The 23,402-nt window shown below is 43.2% G+C and overlaps 2 protein-coding genes across 3 annotated transcripts in view; one reads left to right on the top strand and one right to left on the bottom strand.

Annotated features, from left to right (window-relative positions):
* Window positions 1-18,169, top strand: part of jak2a (Janus kinase 2a) — a 54,444-nt gene extending 36,275 nt beyond the window's left edge. For both annotated transcript variants that reach the window (XM_013137007.3, XM_020053283.2), the window contains 20 exons: window positions 2,607-2,752; window positions 3,358-3,649; window positions 5,076-5,195; window positions 5,389-5,546; window positions 5,814-5,925; window positions 6,114-6,300; window positions 7,442-7,563; window positions 7,871-8,005; window positions 8,186-8,273; window positions 8,444-8,571; window positions 8,924-9,062; window positions 11,885-12,036; window positions 12,538-12,688; window positions 12,813-12,946; window positions 14,334-14,523; window positions 15,253-15,377; window positions 15,522-15,694; window positions 15,961-16,078; window positions 16,912-17,025; window positions 17,099-18,169. In XM_013137007.3, the coding sequence (XP_012992461.1) occupies window positions 2,607-2,752; window positions 3,358-3,649; window positions 5,076-5,195; window positions 5,389-5,546; window positions 5,814-5,925; window positions 6,114-6,300; window positions 7,442-7,563; window positions 7,871-8,005; window positions 8,186-8,273; window positions 8,444-8,571; window positions 8,924-9,062; window positions 11,885-12,036; window positions 12,538-12,688; window positions 12,813-12,946; window positions 14,334-14,523; window positions 15,253-15,377; window positions 15,522-15,694; window positions 15,961-16,078; window positions 16,912-17,025; window positions 17,099-17,206 (2,892 nt within the window). In that variant the 3' untranslated portion in view covers window positions 17,207-18,169. The remainder of the gene's footprint in view (window positions 1-2,606; window positions 2,753-3,357; window positions 3,650-5,075; window positions 5,196-5,388; window positions 5,547-5,813; window positions 5,926-6,113; window positions 6,301-7,441; window positions 7,564-7,870; window positions 8,006-8,185; window positions 8,274-8,443; window positions 8,572-8,923; window positions 9,063-11,884; window positions 12,037-12,537; window positions 12,689-12,812; window positions 12,947-14,333; window positions 14,524-15,252; window positions 15,378-15,521; window positions 15,695-15,960; window positions 16,079-16,911; window positions 17,026-17,098) is intronic.
* Window positions 18,170-18,374: 205 nt separating this feature from the next.
* On the bottom strand, window positions 18,375-22,526 carry rln1 (relaxin 1). Its single transcript, XM_010892849.4, has 2 exons — window positions 21,631-22,526; window positions 18,375-20,021 (listed from the first exon to the last, which is right to left on the bottom strand). Exons 1-2 carry the CDS (start codon window positions 21,812-21,814, stop codon window positions 19,666-19,668), a joined length of 540 nt encoding a protein of 179 aa, XP_010891151.1. The 5' UTR covers window positions 21,815-22,526; the 3' UTR covers window positions 18,375-19,665.
* Between the last annotated feature and the right edge of the window lie 876 nt (window positions 22,527-23,402).

The following is a 23,402-nucleotide window of genomic DNA, read 5'->3' as shown; positions in this document are numbered from 1 at the left end:
CTAATTATAGCCTGACCAGATCGTGTACAGTAGGCTACAGACAGCTGAACCACCAGAGACCTTTCGATAACCTGTTAAGTAACCTTGTCGTCTTGATTGGCGCAGAGAAAGATGGTTTGTTTGACTAATGACAAGTAAAATCTTTTTTTGGCCGGAACGGCCCTCCATAAACTACCAATCAGCAATGCTGTAGAACGAGGTGTACATAACTAACCCATAGCTGTATTACCACACTGGTCCCTCATTGTGTTTGTCCGGGAAGTGGTTTTGGTAGGAAAGGGAGGGTGAGGGTGGAGACTGTTGCTGGCAGGGTGTCATTCTTTTTGGTGTTTTGTGCATGAGCTTTTATTGACTATTGGCTCTGTTTTGACAAACATTAATTATTAAAGCAGTAATCCACCCTGAGAAACCCTATGTAAAAACTTATGGTGAAAGCCTATGTTCCCTTGATGGCATAAATATGACTTTTCCCCATAATTTTATTTCAAAGTATTCTGTGTGTTAAATCATGTTGTAACACGTCATAGCTATCTAGTTGTTGTGCTGAGGGACATCACACTTTTACATTTCAAAATTATTTTAAACCATTTACTGTGCTCCAGGTGGCCAAATGAAGCCAATGGATTGTGTGGGCATACTTATTTAAAACACAGTCTAGATCCCTCAAGCTCAACTCTGGAAGCCAGTTCCAGTCTGTTTTTCAATGTCAACTTTCTGATTTGGGGCTTATTTTGTCCTGGGATATAAGGTGGGTACTATCAATAAAAATGTACTGTTTTGTAGTTTCATGATGTTCTGCTTTACTGACAAGCAACAGACTCCAAATGCAAAGGCAGAACATTAGGTGTGTAAAAGTCATAGTTTATAAGATTGAACACACTGGTGAGCTCAGCAAGAGCAAACAACCTGTAGGTACAATATATAACTTGTTGGTTTAATGTAAAGGAGTAATTGCTTTACATAGCTTTACATTTTACCTTGCTTTACATTTTACATCTTTTTATCTTATCCAGAGCAACTTGAAACTAGGGTTAAGTGCCTTTCTCAATGGCACATTGACCGTTTCTCTTTCAGTTTAATGACAAGCATAATCTCATCTCTCAGGTTAGGATGGAGATATCGAAACATGCAGCCTACATGAAAACCAGAGCTGCCTTACAGTTTTATACTTTTTTAAATAATTTTTTAAAATGCGTTCAATACAATTGCAGTCATTTACTTGCCACTGTTACCCAGAGCAACTTACATTATTGATTGTGTGACATCCAATACATCAGGTGTTCAGGTCCACCTGGACACCGGGTGAGGATGTTTGGCAAGTTTAACATGTTGTGTGGTGCGTGCATGTGCCTACGTGCGTGCATACTTTAACAATGTCCATGTGTGAACCTTTATCTTCACAAACACATTGTCACGAAACACACTGGTGTAATGAGAGATTATGCTCTCTCTGCGTTCGTTACTACTTGAGAAACGTTTCATTTCAGTCTGCACTTAAGGACAAAGGAAGCCCTGGGTCACAGAGGAAACAGTTGATACATGTACAGTTCTGAGAAATGTTCAATTAAATGTCTTGGCCCATTTTTTTTCTATTCGTAGAAAAGTTCAACCAGACTGGCCGTAGTTCTACTAATAGGCTATTTCATGTTGGATAATATTTGCTTTGACAAGAAAAGAAGTGGGATTTGCTCAAGAAGAGGGAGACATGTAGGACTGTTGTTGAGTAAGATTGACTATAATACTTTCCAGTTGGAATCCCTGGATTCGTAAATCCCCTCACATCTCTATAAGCATCACTTAGGAAACAGCGGCTCTACCTGCCTTGCTCAAATGGACCCCTTCAAACACTTAGGCTGTCTGTTGGCCTTAGCTATAACCCTTCAAACACCTAGGCTGTCTGTTGGCCTTAGCTATAACCCTTCAAACACCTAGGCTGTCTGTTGGCCTTCACTATAACCCTTCAAACACCTAGGCTGTCTGTTGGCCTTCGCTATAACCCTTCAAACACCTAGGCTGTCTGTTGGCCTTCGCTATAACCCTTCAAACACCTAGGCTGTCTGTTGGCCTTCGCTATAACCCTTCAAACACTTAGGCTGTCTGTTGGCCTTAGCTATAACCCTTCAAACACTTAGGCTGTCTGTTGGCCTTAGCTATAACCCTTCAAACACCTAGGCTGTCTGTTGGCCTTAGCTATAACCCTTCAAACACTAAGGCTGTCTGTTGGCCTTAGCTATAACCCTTCAAACACTAAGGCTGTCTGTTGGCCTTAGCTATAACCCTTCAAACACCTAGGCTGTCTGTTGGCCTTCGCTATAACCCTTCAAACACCTAGGCTGTCTGTTGGCCTTCGCTATAACCCTTCAAACACCTAGGCTGTCTGTTGGCCTTAGCTATAACCCCCGCCTTTTAGGGCATTTCCCTGTGTCATCGCCACATACCAAATAGCACCCTTATTCTTTGTTTCACTTCGGGGTCTGTCTCCCTCTGTCTCTTTTTGGTCTTCGTCTTTCTCACTCTGGTTCTCTCTCGTTTCTTTCCATCTATCTTCCCTTTGGTTGTTGTCACCATCTGCCGCCTCTTCCCTTCATATTTCTCTGCTTCCTCAGTGGCGGAGTGACTTTGTGAATGGTTGGGTGAGTATCCCAATGACCCACGAGACCCAGGAGGAGTGTCTTGGCATGGCAGTGTTGGATATGATGAGGGTGGCCAAGGAGAGCAGCCAGTCCCCTGTGGACATCTACTACGACACCAGGTAAGTCCACGGGAGGATGATGTGAGAATGTTGAAACTCAAAGCCAAGGGGGAAAAATGACCTCACAGAGACTCAGCTTAAGTAATTTGGTCACAAGTCATGTGTTCATAGCAGTCCAGCCAGGTGTAAAAGCTCAGCCTTCCCTGCGGTAACAAAATAATTAGCCTGAAATGCTAACTGAGGGGTTACATTCATATGTTTTTCTGCCTAACTCAGACTCTAGAAGCAGGGTTGCAGTCTGTGTCTGTGGTGGCAGGTTGCCTGTCAAACCCTGTCCTAAAGTAGTTTGAAGGGTATCAGTCCTGTAACCCAATGAACATCAGCATGCATGACATTATCAGAAATTAAAGCATTCCTAAAATCCTTTGCAGAACCTTATGAACTGATGGGATGTACTATTCTCACCTAGGCCTCCATTTCTCACTCCAACAGAACCCATCACTCCACACTGCAATCTGCTCTGTCATGCATTTCAGATATATAATGTTTGTTGCTAATTGGCAAAATGTTTCTTTTTTTATGAAATTGCATAGTTTATCTTTCAGCTGCTATTGTTTCCCCATTGGAATTAAACCAATTCCATTCTCTCTCCACCCCTGCTGTAGTTATAAGTTGTTCTTGCCCAAGGACATGCGTACTTGTATCCAGAAGTACCACTATGTGACACGAAAGAGGATCCGCCATCGCTTCAAGAAGTTCATCCAACAGTTCAGCCAGTGTAAAGCCACCGTTCGCGACCTCAAGCTCAAATATCTGGTAAACCTGGAGTCACTTCAGCCGGCTTTCTACTCCGAGAGCTTCCAAGTCACAGAGCCCTCTGCCGGAGAGGTCACCATCGTCGTCACGGGCAACAACGGAATCCAGTGGTCAAAGGGGAATTCTGTAGAAACCGACGAGGTAGGGTGTATTTGCATTCTCTTCCTCTCTTCTCTTCTTCTCTTCCCTTTTTTTTCTTTGTTTTCTTTTTGTCTTCCTATTTCCCTTTTCTTCCTGTTTCTGTCTGAGTAACTGCGTAGTGAATTTAAAACAGAATACTCTTGCTCTAGTAATGTAAACTATGCACTGTCAACAATGAGAATAAGACAAAGTTCATTCAGTTGGCTATACACTAGTCTCTTAAACAGGGCTGCAATTAAACCACCTAGTTTTAGCCCTTAAGCACTCATCAATTTCCCTCCGAGCAATCCATATCTGAACCAAATCAAGATTTGATTGGCTGTCCAATTAACAAACGCTTCCCTCTTTTCCTTGATATAGCTTGAGAGGATGAGTGAACACTTGAGTGCTCTAAAACGTTTAATGTGCAGAGGAAGTGCTTGCAGGTACACTCGTGACATTGTAAAACGTCTTTCACGGTCGGAAGGAATAGGACCGAGTAGTTATACTTTGAGACTGGAGTGCAGCCCAGACATGCTAATTTAAAAAACAAAAGTAAAAAAATCGTTGAACCCGGTTAAATATTGTCACGGCTCTCAAAACATGAACCCAGTCAGACACCTTGGTGGGTGACAGTTTGTTCTGAGGACCGCTGGTTTGCAGCTTGTGTGGGGTGGTTGTCAAGTGTAGGACCCATACTGTTATAGCCTGTATGTCAACACGCCATTCTGTATTTAAAGCTGAAGTACGTAACTTTCTAGAACAGGAAGTATTTTGGCATCATTTCCCAAGACATCTTGCCTGTCACTCATGTGACATCAGTTCACTCTTAAAGCCCCACACGTTATCTGTTCACTTTATTCAGCTCATCTAAGAAATGTCTTCATCTGACCAGGTTGAAGTTGAAATTCAACTATTTTAGTTATATGTAAGCAGTGTGTGATTTTTGTGTAGATATTTAAAATCCAAGTAGAATTTGGGCCAGTCCCATACTAAACTATAGTTAACTAATCTGAAAATCAAATGTCAGTTATGTCTATCATAACTAGCCAATTCTATAACCCAAAATATTATAAAGTGTGTGTAGATCCTGGATGCTGATTGACTAATAGCAGGGAGTTATTCGCCACAATCCCCAGGTAATACCAGTTAAGTTCCATTTTATTGACCAGGGGGTATCCACTGTTTGACAGACAAACAGGCCATACACCTTTTCTGTGTGTACACAATAGCACTTCTCTAGTAGCAGCAAATGTGCATCTAACCTAACATTTAAATTCTCCTGTCTTTTCTGTTTTCTCTTTTTGGGAGTTGCTACATGAAAGAGGCTGGACCTAGTCATGTTCTCCAATTATCTTTTACAGTAATATGTTTGGGAGAGTTTCATCCAGAGAAAGAGGACTGGTGTTGGTACAGTATGTTACTTTGCTAACTCTTGTTCCACCAGGGTTTACAGGCGTACTGTGATTTCCCTGAGGTTATAGATATCAGCATCAAGCAGGCCAACAAGGACGGCTCTATTGAGAGTCGCATCGTCACCATCAACCGTCAGGACAATCAGACTCTGGTACGACCCCTGTGTCCTCATATCCCTTCATGCTTTGTATGTGTGGATGAGTTTCTCATCTTACAGACTATGGAAAAGACTGTCCTTGATACAAAAGCATGTCAGAGGATTGATTGACCTTCTTTGTTGCCTCCTCTGTAATTTTTCCACTTCTCTCACTCGGTCTCCCTCACCTCTTCCCTCTCTTACACAGGAGCTGGAGTTCCATTCCCTGTCAGAAGCGTTGTCTTTTGTGTCACTGGTGGATGGATACTACCGCTTAACAGCAGATGCCCACCACTACCTTTGTAAAGAAACTGCGCCCCCTAGGCTGCTGGAGGCTATTCAGAGCTACTGTCACGGCCCAGTCTCGTAAGTCAAGACTACCACCACACACACACACACACCCAACCTTGACCATCTCCACACGGCCAGAAGAAGACTGGACAGCAGACCTGCCAAATCTATAGGTTTCTTCAAACATTCTGACCTTTCTAGGGAGTGTTTCCTTGATCCTTTGCTGACACATGGCATTGCTTGCTCTTGAAGAATTTTTGCCTGGATGTCTGTATAGGGCTTTACAACATCAGTACAGTTGATTGATTGAAACCTGACAGACCTCATGTGTCTTGTCTCCAGGATGGACTTTGCTATCAATAAACTGCGGCGGTCTGGGAATCATAAGGGCCTGTACATCCTGCGCAGCAGCCCTAAGGACTACAACAAATACTTCCTGTCGTTTGTAGTGGGTGTGAGTAATAATTCTGTGTTCCCAGACTCTTCACTAAAAATTCTATTGGATTAAATATGGGAGTCTTTTCTCTGTGTTAGTCTTATATCCATGTAGTACAGGTCGGACTCTGACCTTTGTATAGTGACATCCCTGTCATGGTATTTATATGTATGTACAATGTACTGTGTTTTTTCTGGAAAAAAAAGTCTGACAGCCAGGTGGAGTATAAGCACTGTCAGGTAGTGATGACGGACCAGGGAGAGTACATCCTCTCTGGGGCCAAGAAGAGTTTTGGCTCGCTGAGGGAACTGCTCCACCGCTACCAGAAGGAGGCGCTGCGCTCTGATGGACACATCTTCCACTTCACCAAGTGCTGTCCACCTAAGGCTAACGGTGAGTGGTCAGGGAATAAGACTAAGATGCACCACACATTGGGTGCCTAATGTTTCAATGGATTGTTTTAAATGGTTGTACTCTGGATATTGTCTTGGTAATTATGTTGGAAACTCTCTGTATTGCTGTTTTGTCAAGGTCTGTCTTGGAAAATAGATTTAAAAATGAAATGGGTAAACGCGAGTCATAGGTCTGTTTTGTGTGAAATCCACTGTAGGTCTCCGGACTTAGCGTTGTCCGTGCTACGAATGCACATGAACTATTGCAGTGTGAGTTTGACTCCAGCCTATTGCCATTTCAACACATTATCTCTCTCTTTCCCACTTTCTCAATCAAGAAAATGCAACAATTTGACCTTAAGTGAAACTCTTTATATGTATTCTCACAATAGTTTCATAACATGTTATATTGAGCTGAAAATTGTGTTTTAGACCAATTAAACAAACCGCAGTCAACCACTGTTGAAGAGAGTGACATTTATTCATGGTCTTGGAGCATAGAGACACAGCTTGTTCTCCTTCAGGACGGTAGCTCACCAGGAACAGAGTTGGGCAGCCCTGATATACATCTTGCTTTTGAGTCCATGACACTTGCGGAGAACTATTATGGTTACGGATATCCACCATGATGACCAGTTCCTTAGTCTACACACAAACATGTGTGAAACACCTCACTACAGATGCGAACCTGGATGAATTTGTTTTAGGCATTACATAGGAAAAGTAAGGGTTGCATTATTTTAGTGGCACAGTGGCGTGCTTCACAGTTAAGCTGTGCCATTATGGCTCTGTGTTTGAATCCTGATCTTGGCATACCAAAGAATTATCACAGCACCGGCCAGGGTGTATGGGGGTATGTTGGACATGGCTGGGTTCTCTCACTCTGGCAACGCCTTGTCATAGTTTGTGTTCCTGCTTAATCGAAGTTCTTGCTGGGGAATACGATTAGCCGGTGTTGTCTGCAAGCGCTCACTGGCCAAGCGAGCATATTTCTCAATGGTCCTCTCACCCCCACCCACAATGAAGTTGTTACGGTGAGGCCATAGCCATTAAAATTCACAGGGGGAAATGATGTCACATTATGTCCTGTCCCTGTATCTACACATCTGCATATACTTGTTCCCCTTCTTCTCTACCTGCAGAAAAGTCAAACCTGTTGGTATGCAGAGGGAACCGAGGGGCTGAGGTACCCCAAACCCCCTCCCTCCACAGACACATCAGCCAGATGGTCTTCCACAAAATTCGCAAGGAGGACCTCATCATCGTAAGGCACCTCTAACGCACGGTTTTCCTTCCCGTTCGTGACTTCAATTCAGGATGTTGGTTGATTAACTTAGTGCGTATGGCTCTAAGTTCACTTTAAGTATTGATAACATTCCTAGAACTTTAATTGTTGTTTGTATTGATAATTGGCACTGTTGATGGTCAGTTAATGTACGGTCCAATAGAAGAAGAAATATTCACATCACATGGAACAGTCAAGGAAAGGTCAGGATTTCGTATTTGCTTTTGTGTTTGTTACTTGGTTTTATGATCGATGTTGTTACTGATTTATCACTGTGTGCTTACAGAAAGACAGCCTGGGTCAGGGAACGTTCACAAAGATCTTCTGTGGTGTGAGGAAGGAGCTTGGAGACTACGGAGAAATCCACCAGATGGACGTCATCGTCAAGATTCTGGAAAGGGCTCATCGTAACTACTCCGAGGTTGGTCCAGAACCACTCGCCCACTGGTTCTTAAAGAGACAAGACAATGTTAATGTTACGTTGCTCAATGTTTAGCCATTTTTTGTCAGATTTGTATGCTCTTGTTGGTGTTCATTTCCTACAGTACCTAATGTTGCTCTGCCTGACCTCTGACCTCAACTCCCTCTCCCTCCCGTTCAGTCGTTCTTTGAGGCTGCCAGCATGATGAGTCAGCTGTCCCATAAGCACCTACTGCTCAACTATGGCGTGTGTGTCTGTGGAGAGGAGAGTACGTGACACCACACAATTCAGTTACCTCCAGCCCTCGTGACCTTGATGCTATACCCAGCTGTAGTAATTGAGAAAATGACTAGTCCATGACAGTATGGATTTATTTTACATTTTTGCAGGTGCTACGGCAGTGCTGTTATTGTTGAATTGTAACCTTTGTTTTTTTAGACATGATGGTGCAGGAGTATGGGAAGTTTGGGTCCCTGGATATGTACCTGAAGAAGAATAAAAGCTCTGTGAACATCACTTGGAAGCTGGAAGTTGCCAAACAGCTGGCCTGGGCTATGCATTACCTGGTATGACCGATCCGTGGTTTAACCAGTTAACCATCAGTTCTCTATTAAGAAACATTTTATTAATATTTGCTGGGGCGACTCTGATTCAAAAGACCAACTGAAGCGGATCTGTCATCCGCTTTGGATTAAAGTGCCACATAACCATAGGTGGTCAAGTGGTCAGTTTAAGTCTACAGTGCATAAATAATTTACACTGGTTCAAAACTGACCTGTATTCTAGCATATGATGAACTTTCATACATTCTCTCTCTTTTCATTAAAACAAACTGCAATGCGTGTCTGTATCTGCAATGAGTAATGTATCTTTTATTTTATTGTCGCCCTAATCTGTCTGCGGCTTCTGGTTTAACAGGAAGATAAGAGTATTATCCATGGGAATGTGTGTGCCAAGAATGTGCTGTTGATCCGAGAAGAGGACAGGAAGGGGGGGAACCCTCCGTTCATCAAACTGAGTGACCCTGGAATCAGCATCACAGTGTTGCCCAAAGATGGTGAGCACAGCAGTGCCCCCTGGTGGGGATTCCCTTTTTCCAAAAAAGTCCTTTGAAGTCAGAACACAACTAAATATTTCAAGGCACTCTCATAAATGTGGAATCTTTTAGCACTGCACAAATACTGAGGTCATTCTCCCAAGAGACGGTCTCCTGATGACATTACCTGTAATCCTTTAAAGCCTTTACTTATAATCAAAAATGTAGTCTATACACTCCTATACAACTGCCTGTCCCTTTTAATGTCTCTTCTCTGTAAATCCGGCCTGAATTTAAAATGATAAGAAGGTTTTGCATATGTGAGATATACATTTTTAACCTTTGTCAGGAGGAGCATGTATACCTATTTAATATCTGTTCTATAGAAATACATACATACATACATCTTCTTCCGCTTCATCCGGGGCCGGGTCGCGGGGGCAGCAGTCTAAGCAGGGATGCCCAGACTTCCCTCCCCCCAGACACTTCCTCCAGCTCTTCCGGGGGGACACCGAGGCGTTCCCAGGCCAGCCGGGAGACATAGTCCCTCCAGCGTGTCCTAGGTCTTCCCCGGGGTCTCCTCCCGGTGGGACGGGACCGGAACACCTTCCCAGGAAGGCGTTCCGGAGGCATCCGAAACAGATGCCCAAGCCACCTCAGCTGACCCCTCTCGATGTGGAGGAGCAGCGGCTCTACTCTGAGCTCCTCCCGGGTGACCGAGCTTCTCACCCTATCTCTAAGGGAACGCCCAGCCACCCTGCGGAGAAAGCTCATTTCGGCCGCCTGTATCCGGGATCTTGTCCTTTCGGTCATGACCCAAAGCTCATGACCATAGGTGAGAGTAGGAACGTAGATTGAGAGCTTCGCCTTGCGGCTCAGCTCTTTCTTCACCACGACAGACCGATACATCGACCGCATTACTGCAGAAGCTGCACCGATCCGTCTGTCAATCTCCCGTTCCATCCTTCCCTCACTCGTGAACAAGACCCCTAGATACTTAAACTCCTCCACTTGAGGCAGGCACTCTCCACCAACCTGAAGTGAGCAGGCCACCCTTTTCCGACTGAGGACCATGGCCTCGGATTTGGAGGTACTGATTCTCATCCCCACCGCTTCACACTCGGCTGCAAACCGTCCCAGTGCATGCTGAAGGTCCTGGTTTGAAGAAGCCAACACGACAACATCATCCGCAAAGAGCAGAGACGAAATCGTGTGGTCCCCGAACCTGACACCCTCCGGCCCCTGGCTGCGCCTAGAAATTCTGTCCATAAAAATTATGAACAGAACCGGTGACAAAGGGCAGCCCTGCCGGAGTCCAACATGCACTGGGAACAAGTCTGACTTACTGCCGGCAATGCGGACCAAGCTCCTGCTTCGGTCGTACAGGGACCTGACAGCCCTTAGCAAAGGACCCAGGACCCCATATTCCCGAAGCACTCTCCACAGGATGCCGCGAGGGACACAGTCGAATGCCTTCTCCAAATCCACAAAACACATGTGGATTGGTTGGGCAAACTCCCATGAACCCTCCAACACCCCGTAGAGGGTATAGAGCTGGTCCAGTGTTCCACGGCCCGGACGAAAACCAGACTGTTCCTCCTGAATCCGAGGTTCTACTATCGGCCGTATTCTCCTCTCCAGAACCCTGGCATAGACTTTCCCGGGGAGGCTGAGAAGTGTGATCCCCCTGTAGTTGGAACACACCCTCCGGTCCCCCTTCTTAAAAAGAGGGACCACCACCCCGGTCTGCCATCCCAAAGGCACTGTCCCCGACCGCCACACGATGTTGCACAGGCGTGTCAACCAAGACAGCCCCACAACATCCAGAGACTTGAGGTACTCAGGGCGGATCTCATCCACCCCCGGTGCCTTGCCACCGAGGAGTTTCTTGACCACCTCAGTGACTTCAGCCCGGGTGATGGACGAGTCCACCTCTGAGCCCTCATCCTCTGCTTCCTCAATGGAAGATGTGACGGCGGGATTGAGGAGATCCTCGAAGTACTCCTTCCACCGCCCGACGACATCCCCAGTTGAGGTCAACAGCTGCCCACCTCTACTGTAAACAGCGTTGGTAGGGCACAGTTTCCCTCTCCTGAGGCGCCGGATGGTTTGCCAGAGTCTCTTCGAGGCCAGCCGATAGTCCTTCTCCATGGCCTCACCGAACTCCTCCCAGGCCAGAGTTTTTGCCTCCACAACCACCCGGGCTGCAGTCCGCTTGGCCTGTCGGTACCCGTCAGCTGCCTCAGGAGTCCCACAAGCCAACCAGGCCTGATAGGACTCCTTCTTCAGCTTGACGGCATCCCTTACTTCCGGTGTCCACCACATTCTCTCACCACATTCACATTCCCCTGGGAGATATACATTTTTAACTTTTGTCAGGAGGAGCATGTATACCTATTTAATATCTGTTCTATAGAAATACCTAAATTTTCAAAATGCCTTAATGCTTTGAACACACTGATATACTGATGTTTCACACCTACTCTGTACACTTACTTGACAATATCTGCTATTTGTCTCTCCTCCATCACTTCAACTCTTTTTCCATGTCTCTCCTGTTTCTTGCCTCCCCAAAGTTAGCATCATGGCAATCATGCAAGCAGGCGGTGATCTTGAATTCTACAAAAGCGTAGCTTTAGAATTCTATTATTGCGCATGTAAAAAAAAAAATATTTTTACAAAATACAGAGGACATGACCTCAGAGTCGTCAATGGTAGATTCAGTCAGTGTCTGATACATTATTTTTCTGCTCTCATTTTTAAATGCGTTGGATGAAGCACTATAACTGCAGTAGATTTTCAGCAGAACCTTCTGTTCAGATCTTCTTTTCTTTTACCTTTAGTCTTGGTGGAGCGTATCCCCTGGGTGCCTCCTGAGTGTATAGAAGAGCCCAGAGATCTGACCCTGGCCACGGATAAGTGGGCCTTTGGAACAACACTGTGGGAGATTTGTAGTGGAGGGGACAAACCACTCTGTACATTGGACTGCTCCAAGGTAAACACTGGTGAAGGTATTACTGATGTTATGTGAAAGAGAGCACAGCAATAATAGTTAATTTGGTTAGTAAGCCATGACTGAGCCAGAACTGCCCAATGGGCAGGAACACGTCTCAATGTTTTTGTATTTTCTTTGCAAAACAGATCAATTACACCTAAAAATCATGGTCATTCATAAACAGGAACTTTTGTTTTGGTACATATTTTTTGGGATATTTGTGTTTGTGTGCTCAATATAGTTATATTTCTTTACATTTTCCTGTAGAATATTTAGTTTTAAGTCAGCAGAAGGGACCAGAAAGTAATCACAATCCTTGTATAAAAATTAATCCAGGGGAGAGATGCCCCCCAGTCAAAAGGCCCACCTGCTTTTGCCACCACTGCTTGTCTGAATCGTGCAGAATGGATAAAGCAGATACTAAGTAATGTCAGTACTTCAGTGTGGAAACTGAGACTTTGTGTGGTTACTTGCTACAATCTTTCTCATTTCCTTTTCTAGAAACGCCTGTTTTATGAGGACCGCCATCAGCTGCCTGCCCCTAAGTGGACAGAGCTGGCCAATCTGATCAACAGCTGTATGGATTATGAGCCCACCAACAGACCCTGCTTTAAAGCCGTCATCAGAGACCTCAACAGCCTCTTCACTCCTGGTCAGTAGCCCTCCTGATTCCAGTCATTTCTCGAACACCTGTTTCAATGGCTCAGCATGTTATGGTTCTTTGGTTAATATCCTGAACAGTATTGAATGTGTTGTCCCATCCTGCTTCTTCCAAGACTATGAGCTGCTGGTGGAGAGTGACATGGTGCCCAATAGGACAAGAGGGTTTGGGTTCCCAGGGGCTTTTGAGAATCAGGATCCTACTGTGTTTGAGGAGAGACATCTCATTTTCCTCAAACAACTGGGCAAGGTTAGTCACACACACACGTTTCTATCCTTATATTCCCTAATTCTGCCCTTAACCTTGGCCTGTATACCCTAACCTTTATTCTGAAACAACCTAACCCTAAACATTGGCCTGTATACCCTAACCTTTATTCTGAAACAACCTAACCCTAAACCTTGGCCTGTATACCCTAACCTTTATTCTGAAACAACCTAACCCTAAACCTTGGCCTGTATACCCTAACCTTTATTCTGAAACAACCTAACCCTAAACCTTGGCCTGTATACCCTAACCTTTATTCTGAAACAACCTAACCCTAAACCTTGGCCTGTATACCCTAACCTTTATTCTGAAACAACCTAACCCTTAACCTTGGCCTGTATACCCTAACCTTTATTCTGAAACAACCTAACCCTAAACCTTGGCCTGTATACCCTAACCTTTATTCTGAAACAACCTAACCCTAAACCTTGGCCTGTATACCCTAACCTTTATTCTGAAACAACTTAACCCTAAACCTTGGCCTGTATACCCTAACCTTTATTCTGAAACAACCTAACCCTAAACCTTGGCCTGTATACCCTAACCTTTATTCTGAAACAACCTAACCCTAAACCTTGGCCTGTATACCCTAACCTTTATTCTGAAACAACCTAACCCTAAACCTTGGCCTGTATACCCTAACCTTTATTCTGAAACAACCTAACCCTAAACCTTGGCCTGTATACCCTAACCTTTATTCTGAAACAACCTAACCCTAAACCTTGGCCTGTATACCCTAACCTTTATTCTGAAACAACCTAACCCTAAACCTTGGCCTGTATACCCTAACCTTTATTCTGAAACAACCTAACCCTAAACCTTGGCCTGTATACCCTAACCTTTATTCTGAAACAACCTAACCCTAAACCTTGGCCTGTATACCCTAACCTTTATTCTGAAACAACCTAACCCTAAACCTTGGCCTGTATACCCTAACCTTTATTCTGAAACAACCTAACCCTAAACTTTCAAGAGTCATTTCAAGAGCCACACCTAAAACTTGTATCTCAGGCAGACAATGCCATGGAGTTAGAAGGATGAGCAGAGTCTGTTGGTGTCCTCTGAAACCACTCCACCACAGAAAAGCACTTTTGTTTTTGGAAGGAGAACTACTTAAGTAATATAATTATTATGGGTCTTATTTAATAGAAATCTGGAAACATCTTGGCATTTCCTTAAAATGTATGTCTCACTGTGTCTTAGGGTGGTCCAGCAGTCAAGATGACCCCCTCTGGCACATCTGTACTGCTGCATGGATTCAAATCCAGCCCACTGCTGTTTCAGCCAAAACTCTCTCTGTCCCTAAAGCATGACAGTGCCAGGAAAAAACCCACAATATAAAACGTCTCTGCCTCCCCGTCTCTCTCAGGGAAATTTTGGCAGTGTGGAGATGTGTCGGTATGATCCTCAGCAGGACAACACGGGGGAGGTCGTCGCCGTCAAGAAACTGCAGCACAGCACGGCTGAACACCTCAGAGACTTTGAACGGGAGATCGAGATTCTCAAGTCCCTTCAGCACGACAATATTGTCAAGTACAAGGGCGTGTGCTACAGCGCTGGTGAGCTTCATGTGGGCTTTTTGTCCTGCCACTGTGTGATAACCACAATCTTATCTCGGTCAACCCCCTCAATTCTATGAGGGTATTAATCTGTTGTTAGGAATCATGCTACTATGCCTTTGTATTGTAAAATGTAGCGGCTCAAAGTTATAACCACAAACATTCACTTGTAACTCCACCCTGGTTTATTCAGTTTATAACCCCAATTTATGTTTATCAAATTCTAAACCAAACCCAGGATTATTTACTTAAAACCCTACCAAGATTTATTTAATTATAGTCCAAACCATGCTTATTAAAAAAGAATCCAGATCCAGGTAAATTAAATTATTATCCAAACCCAGGTTTATTTAATTATAATCCAAACCCAGGTTATTTAATTATTATCCAAACCCAGGTTATTTAAATTATACACCAAACCAAAGTTTTTTCAATTCTGACCTCAATCCAGGTTATTTAAATTCCAACCCTAACTCAGGTTAACTCAGTTCTAACCCAAATGTATTAAATTCTAACCCTATACCAGGTTAACTCAGTTCTAACCCAAATGTATTAAATTCTAACCCTATACCAGGTTAACTCAGTTCTAACCCAAACCCAAATGTATTAAATTCTAACCCTATACCAGGTTAACTCAGTTCTAACCCAAATGTATTAAATTCTAACCCTATACCAGGTTAACTCAGTTCTAACCCAAACCCAAATGTATTAAATTCTAACCCTATACAGGTCGAAGGAACCTGCGCCTGATAATGGAGTACCTCCCTCACGGCAGTCTGAGAGACTACCTCATCAAGAACAAGGACTGCTTCGACTACAAGAAGCTCCTTCACTATGCCTCACAGATCTGCAAAGTAAATAGAAACCATTGGAGAGAAAAAAGTGATATTGATCTAAAACAGTGTTTATGCGACTAGATTGTTTTGACTTCAGACAACCCATTCCTGTTTGTCAGTGCCTGGACTGTTTCATTGAGCTCATCCCGTGTTCTCCCTCAGGGCATGGACTACCTGGCTAACAAGCGTTACATACACAGAGACCTGGCCACCCGTAACATTCTTGTGGAGAGCGAGTTCAGGGTTAAGATAGGGGACTTTGGCCTCACTAAGGTCCTGCCTCAGGATAAGGAGTACTACACGGTCAGAGAGCCAGGAGAGAGCCCCATCTTCTGGTGAGAGCAGGTTCATGTGGACAGTCATGTCATTATTACTGTCGTCAGTAATGTTACAGACACAAATGAGATCAGCACCAAGTTGACAATCCTTACATTTAGCATTTAAGTGCTGCATTGGACCTTAATTGTATAAACAATTTTTGTGACATCTGTATTGTTCTTATTAAACCTTTACAACCCTGTTTTAAAGGGTGTTTTAAACATTCATCTGTTCATACTGTTTGTTTTGATTCATAACCTCATTTGGTTCTGTTGTGCTAAAGGTATGCCCCAGAGTCGCTGACAGAGAGCAAGTTCTCGGTGGCCTCAGACGTGTGGAGCTTTGGAGTGGTCCTGTACGAGCTGTTCACCCACAGTGATAAGAACTGCAGTCCTCCCGCTGTAAGTCTTCCAACCAAAAAGCATTCTTCCTCTTCCTCATTCTTCTTCCTACCTCTCTACCACTCTTCTATGTTACATCCCTCTGTCCATCCATCTGCTTTCCTCTGATGCATTCTGCATCCCACTGCTGGCTGGCCTCTAAAGCCAAGCAGCTTTCCCTCCTGGACAGTCCCAGGATGGGAGGCCAGATGCTGTTTGATGTTGTAAGGCCAGCAGGGGGCACTCTTTCCTCTTGTTTCAAGATTAAATCCCAGGGCAGTTAAAGGTTCATCGTCTTTCTGATTAAAAGTGTGTCCTGGCTCTCTGTGTTCACTAAACATCCTGTGGCACTAATTCTAAGAGGATGGGTGTAACCTCAAGTGTCTAGGGTATGTTATCAATCTGGACTTCATATTGTCCTGGCCACCTGTGCCTGAAATAAATCCAACTGATAAGTAGTGAACTTATATAATCAATAATGTCAGTTGCTCTGGGTATTTACTAACATGCTATTGCTTACTTGTTAAAAAATAAGAGACAATTTGTAGTCTTAATTATGGTTAGTGTGGTCTAAGCTGCTGCCTCTAGTGCACATGGACTGCTGTAGCATGGATTTGAATCTAACCCTCTCAGTCCGCTATCTCTTTCCTCTTCCTCTGTGCAATTGAGAATAAATAAAATCCAGAAATGCTCATCTTAAATATAAAACAACCCCCCCAACCCCCCAAATGCATATGTGTTTCATAACACATATGCATTTATCTTTACAACTTAGATTCCTTCGCCTAGCATCATTAAGCCGCATTTGATGTTGGGATTGACCAAGCTCTTCCTCCTCTTCCTCCCCCCTCCAGGTGTTCATGGATCAGATGGGCAGTGACAGGCAGGGCCAGATGATTGTGTATCACCTCATTGATTTGCTGAAAAGAGGATATAGACTCCCTTCTCCCAAGGACTGTACTGAGGAGGTGAGCCTATCTTGTCTGTCTGTATGTATATCTGATTGCCATTGAAACTAATACCTCCCTCTATACTCCTCAGATTTACAAAATGATGACTGAGTGCTGGAATGTTGACCCAGGCCAGCGTCCCACCTTCAAAATGTTAGCCCAGAGTGTGGACAGGTTTCGGGACAGTAAAGAGGGCTGAGGACACCTGCCTGCAAATTGTAAGAAGCAGAATGAACGAGACTTCTAGATGTCCAATAAGAGGTGCTGGTTTTCCATTGTAAATATTTTGCCACAGGAGCGCCACAGCGAATACAACCTTTACTACACCTCGATTCTAGAAAAGTAAATATAGTCATCTGAGCCAATGGGTTTCTTGAGCAAAGAGGATGAGCAAAGAGGGAAGATTACCAGTGGCATTCTGGGAGGAGATTGATATCAACATAGGTCAACCTTGTTTGCGAACCTAGTCCCTTTTTGTGAGATTTGGAGAAGGAAATGACTGTATGCTACTTTGTCAGTGTCTTTTCAATCGGCACTGTTGCTTCTGTGCTATTCTAGGACTTCTCTAGGACTGTTTTTGACTCAGTCCAAGGCAGAACATTCTGCAATAGTACCCCTTTCTGTTACTTTGCAAATCCTTGTTACCATTGGCACAAAGCACATTTCCTCCTGTTTTGTCAAGACGCTAGTGTCTCTTGAGTTCCGAACAAGGTTTTTATACCGCCTGTGACATACTGTATGTTTGTACTAAGAGCAGCACACACACTGATACCTGCAGTTGGTAAAGAACTTAAAGGGATATCTGAGTGTTCCTAATGCTGTGCATATCCAGGCATAGAATGTTCATTATAGTATTTTCAAAGATCTTGCTATGTTGGAATAGCAATATTTGGATTTGAGATTAAATAGTTATTGTAAAGCCAAATTCGGGGTGACCGTCTGTTTGTCCCAGTACTGTGGGTTGTAATATTGTGCCATCCTCTCGTCAGCTGTGTTCACTGGAACATGAATACGCACTTCTCCTGGAAAAGTAGTAGTATCAGGAAGTGGGCAATACTGTTCCTTCGGTCTGTCTGATAATATATGAACATGTTTTTTCATTATTCGAATTGTCATTGTTTTTACACATGCCATTATTTACATTGAAAGTTAATGTGCTGGAGTTGAATAATAACACTTAGTCTAATTTGATTGTAAAATATCAGCTATTTTATCAAAGCACTCCTCCTGTATTAAAAGGTTTGTTATTCTAAAGCTTTTTTGTTGGGTTGCTTTGTTGGCCTTTTATTGATTTGGCAGTGATCCACATTTGAATTGCTGTTTTATGTAACTAGTAAAATCCTCTTCAGCCTCATGGGATGGTTGGAGACAGAGGCAACCCCTTTTTTCATGTGAAATTACGATCAGTCCTCAAATGTCTCTTACGAATGACAATCACTTGGATACATGTGTGCAGAGCGCTCCGACGTCACCGGTCAATTACTGGTAGAGTATGGTTGCTTTTAGGAAGAGTCAAATTATTGGACTGTGGTTATTTGTTCTTATAGCTTTGAGACAAAATGGAGTTTCCCTGTGAAAAACCAGCCTTGTGGAAATCCCAGTCCGGTACCACCACCACCATTAACAAGTATAACCAATGTCCTGTGCATGCCTGACCTGAAGCCACTGTAATAATGATTAGTGTGTCTGATTGATCGGGTTGTCTTCTGGCTGACTAAACACAACTGGCTTCAGGTCAGGGCAACTTGTTAGTGTTTATACAGGGAAACATGAGCTCAGCTTTACCTATTTACCTGATTGTTTCAATTGTGTCTGCTTCAGTTAACAAGGTCACTCATGAGTGAGTTCATGCCCAGTAATTGGTTTTATCCCCCCACTAAAATGCAGACAGTTTTTATTACAGTAATAAATCCAGTAATGTTCTTTCCATGCATCATAATTACATAGATGGAATATTTGGGGATTTTCCATTGATCGGGTGAGATATTTAAACATGGTTCAAGACATGACATGATTTCCAAAAAGGCATTTTATATTATATTGATATTTTATTTTTTCATTTACATACACTGAACATTTCCACAGTATCCCAATCAGGTATTAGAGGGGATGAGGGATGCATTTTTTATGTTTGTCCAATGATCTATCATTATTCCTGTAGTGATGAAGAACAGTTTGAGCAGGAAAGAAAATGGACAATGAATAACAAACTATTGGCCTCACATAATACAAGTGTGCACAGCTATCTTGTGTTGAAATGTCCCCTCTTTACCAACTTAATGAAGCACAAAGAAAACTGCTTGCTCTCACCCTCAGTCCAATAACTCAAAATGTGTGGTCAGATCGAGCGGCCTCATCATTCAGTAATCTCATAGAGAAGGTTAGAGGACACAAATCCCTATAAATAACCCATTATGTTGATCTAGCCATTCAAGGCATCTGTCATTCTAATCTAGTGAAGTGGGTGGGACTTAACCTAATGAAGACCTGGTCTGGAAGGATTAGCCTATGAAGTTTAAAGTCCCTCCTACTTCACTACATTAAAATGGTTAAATGCTGTTATGTCCATGTTAAAACAACCTTTAGACCACTTAATGTCTCTAACCTTCTACATGCTTCACCTCCATCACCACCATCGATCAGCCCACTGCCCCAGTCTCAGCAAAGACGACCAATATCATTTTTGGTGCAGCCAAGGTTACAGCACATGCCCGCTACCCCGAGGGAAAAGTTCCTCTTGTGTCTGTCGCGGCGTGGCCAGTTCCTATCTGACTCTCCAGGTCCCCCCAAGCCTCCAAACACAGATGCCTGGTCCTGGAGCTCTATGCTGGGGTCGATGTTGATCACAGGCCCCCTATGGTCCCCCCCTCCACCCAGGAGTAAGAGGTCAGCCAGGGAGCTGGAAGATGAGACCTGGAAAGGGTGGTCTGCTGCCTGATCCAGACTCTGGGGCCAATTGAATGTGGTATCCTTGCCCTCGTTGACGTCACTGTAAGAACGAGGATGGAAGGCATCTGGAAGGGGTCATAGATGGAGAATTTATTATGCATATAGACAAGAATGGTCAAAGTGAAGAAATAATGTAATCTTGTTCTAGTATATTTAGGTATGGTAATGATGTTTCTAATAATGTATGAATATGTTAAAGTTTAAGTACTGTAGTGTATTCAGAAAGTATTCTGACTCATTCACTTTCTCAACATTTTGTCTTATATACATAACTGACTACAAACAGTGTTTGCCATCTACTTAAAATTCCCCCGCAAAAACAAAGCAGAAATTAGTTTTTTCAGGAAATGTATGTACATGATATTCAGACCCTTTGCCATGACACTCCAAATTTAGCTCAGATTTCTCCTGTGTCCTTTGATCATCCTTGATGTCTTCAGAACTCCACCTCTGGCAAATTCTACTGACTGAACATGATTTTTAAAAGGTACACCTCTGTCTATGTATGGTACCACACTTCACAGTGCAAAAACCAAGCCATTATGTCCATCTCTCCATGGTTGTCAGATAGAATTGTTTCTAGACATAGGGAAGATTTTTTATTTTATTTTTGAAAATTGCTAAAGCATTCTAAGTTCCCAAGAGCACAGCAGGCTCTATCGTTGTAAAATGGAAGTGTGGAGCCACCAAGACTCTTCCTAGAGCTGGCTGTCTGGTCAAACAATGATTCAGCAAGAAGGGACTTGGTCAGGGAGGTGACCAAGAACCCAATGGCCACTTTAAAAGAGCTTCAGAGTCTTTATGCTGGGAAAGGAGAACATGCCAGAAGGACAACAGTCTCTGCTGCCCTCTATCAACCAGGCTTTTAGAGTAGAGTCGCTAGACCAGGGTTATTCTAAGCTGGACCTCAAAACCAGTTCCACTACTTTTTATCATTACAACCCTCTAATCAGAGACCTACTGCCTCAAGAACTCTGCAAGAATTAGGGCATACCTAAGACTTGAAGCTGTGATCAAGAATACCTTAAAGAATACATTAAATATTTAGGTATTTCAAATTTTTATGAACTGGCACACATTTTAAAATGTTTCCCCCTGTTTTGTCACTATGGGGGAACAATAAGCAGTTATAAATTAAGTCTAAGACAAGAAAATATAAAGAAAGCGAAGGGGTCTGAATACTTTTGGAGGATACTGTATTAAGTTATGATGGGATGTTAGATGGTTTTTATAGGCTATAAATCTATTGACAATTAGTTTTGGACCAGCAACTCTGTAACCACTTTTTTTTCTATAATTAACCATTAAAATTAAATACATACAAATTAAGTTAATGGTTGGATCAAATACGTTTCTCACTGTCCAATCAAGGAGCTGTCCGACAGACTGAATTACCATATCCAAGAAACCTCATCTCAAGCGTTCCTTTTGACAGTTGCAAATGGTACATTTGCCCAAATCTTGATTGTATGGATGCGCTTTACATTTCTAAACATAGACTGCACATTGTCATTTAAAAATGTTAAATGGCATGACTACCAAAACGATTCAATGCTGTGCCCAGGTGAAACGATAACAATGTTCTAATAAGTCTTACAGCAGCTGTGGATAAAAGTCGATCTCAGGTTAACACGTAAAGTGCTGTCATTAGGACCGTATATGACAGTCACTTACCTAAGTCTTCGCTTAAAGACCGTTTCCAACGGGACCCACCGCACGTGAAGATAACAGCTCGTATAAACTCTCGGCCGCACAGTTTCACCCCGTAGTCTCTCGATAGACTTTGAGTGCACACACACATAAACAAAGTACCAACACACACAAGGACGACAGATGAAAGCTTTAGAACCATTTTCATTGAATAAAAATGGCAGAGCAGAGTTTTCCTTGTACGGGAGAGTCTAGTTATGCTTCTTCCGCACGTGTGTTCTGAGCTTCTAAGGATGCTATGCTGTTCTGTTCTTGATGTTTATTCTGGTATACTTGCAACTGGTCCATCTTTTATAGTCACTAGCCTTTAGCCCCTGACTATCGCCGTCCTGGGTGTGAGTCATGATGCTCAACTTTCCATCCACTTTCACCAAATGACGACCCCCTCCCACCCCAAAACACACGTCTGCACGCTCTGTCACACCAAGTGAAGAATATGAATCACCGCACTCGTTGGATAATTTATAATATTTTAAAATATTATTCTGCCAGTTCTCATCTTTTTGATTATAATTCCTTTCATGAGCAGAATGTACGTGAAAGGTCAATGTTCAGTTTTGTGCAAATATTATTGCTTAGAGCTACAACTGGGACTGCTCTGAATCAAATCTTTATCTACAATTTTGTAAATAAAAAATTTATAAAAACAGAACCCAACCATGGAATTTCCATGGAAATGGATGAATACGACTTTTTAGTGTATAAATGTTTTAAAGAAAAATATCCACTATATGCAAACGTTTATTTAAGTTAGGAATCTGTCATCGTTAATACAGCCATTCAAATTTAAACTACAGTGGAGAGAACAAGTATTTACACTGTCGATTTGCAGGTTTTCCTACTTACAAAGCAAAAAGAGGTCTGTCATTTTTATCATCATAGGTACACTTCAACTGTGAGAGACAGAATCTAAAACAAAAATCCAGAAAATCACATGGTATGATTTTTAAATAATTAATTTGCATTTTATTGCATGACATAAGTATTTGATCGCATATCAACCAGTTAGAATTCCGGCTCTTACAGACCTGTTTGTTTTTCTTTAAGAAGCCCTCCTGTTCTCCACTCATTACCTGTATGAACTGCACCTGTTTGAACTCGTTACCTGTATAAAAGACACCTGTCCACACACTCACTCAAACAGACTCCAACCTCTCCACAATGGCCATAACCAGAGATCTGTGTAAGGACATCAGGGTTAAAATTGTAGACCTGCACAAGGCTGGGATGGGCTACAGGACAATAGGCAAGCAGCTTGGTGAGAAGGCAACAACTGTTGGCGCAATTATTAGAAAATGGAAGAAGTTCAAGATGACGGTCAATCACCCTCGGTCTGGGGCTCCATGCAAGATCTCACCTCGTGGGGCATCAATGATCATGAGGTAGGTGAGGGATCAGCCCAGATCTACACAGCAGGACCTGGTCAATGACCTGAAGAGAGCTGGAACCACAGTCTCAAAGAAAACCATTAGTAACACACTACACTGTCATGGATTAAAATCCTGCAGCGCACACAAGGTCACCCTGCTCAAGCCAGCACATGTATTGCGAGATCTTAGCCAACAACCTCCTTCCCTCAGTAAGAGCATTGAAGATGGGTCGTTGCTGGGTCTTCCAGCATGACAACCCGAAACACACAGCCAGGGCAACTAAGGAGTGGCCTAGCCAGTCTCCAGACCTGAACCCAATAGAAAATCTTTGGAGGGAGCTGAAAGTCCGTATTGCCCAGCGACAGC

The sequence above is a fragment of the Esox lucius genome, chromosome 14, assembly GCF_011004845.1.
Source record: "Esox lucius isolate fEsoLuc1 chromosome 14, fEsoLuc1.pri, whole genome shotgun sequence".
NCBI classification, from domain to species: Eukaryota; Metazoa; Chordata; class Actinopteri; order Esociformes; family Esocidae; genus Esox; species Esox lucius.
The sequence above is the reverse complement of the archived record's forward strand: the minus strand, read 5'-3'. Positions and strand labels throughout refer to the sequence as shown.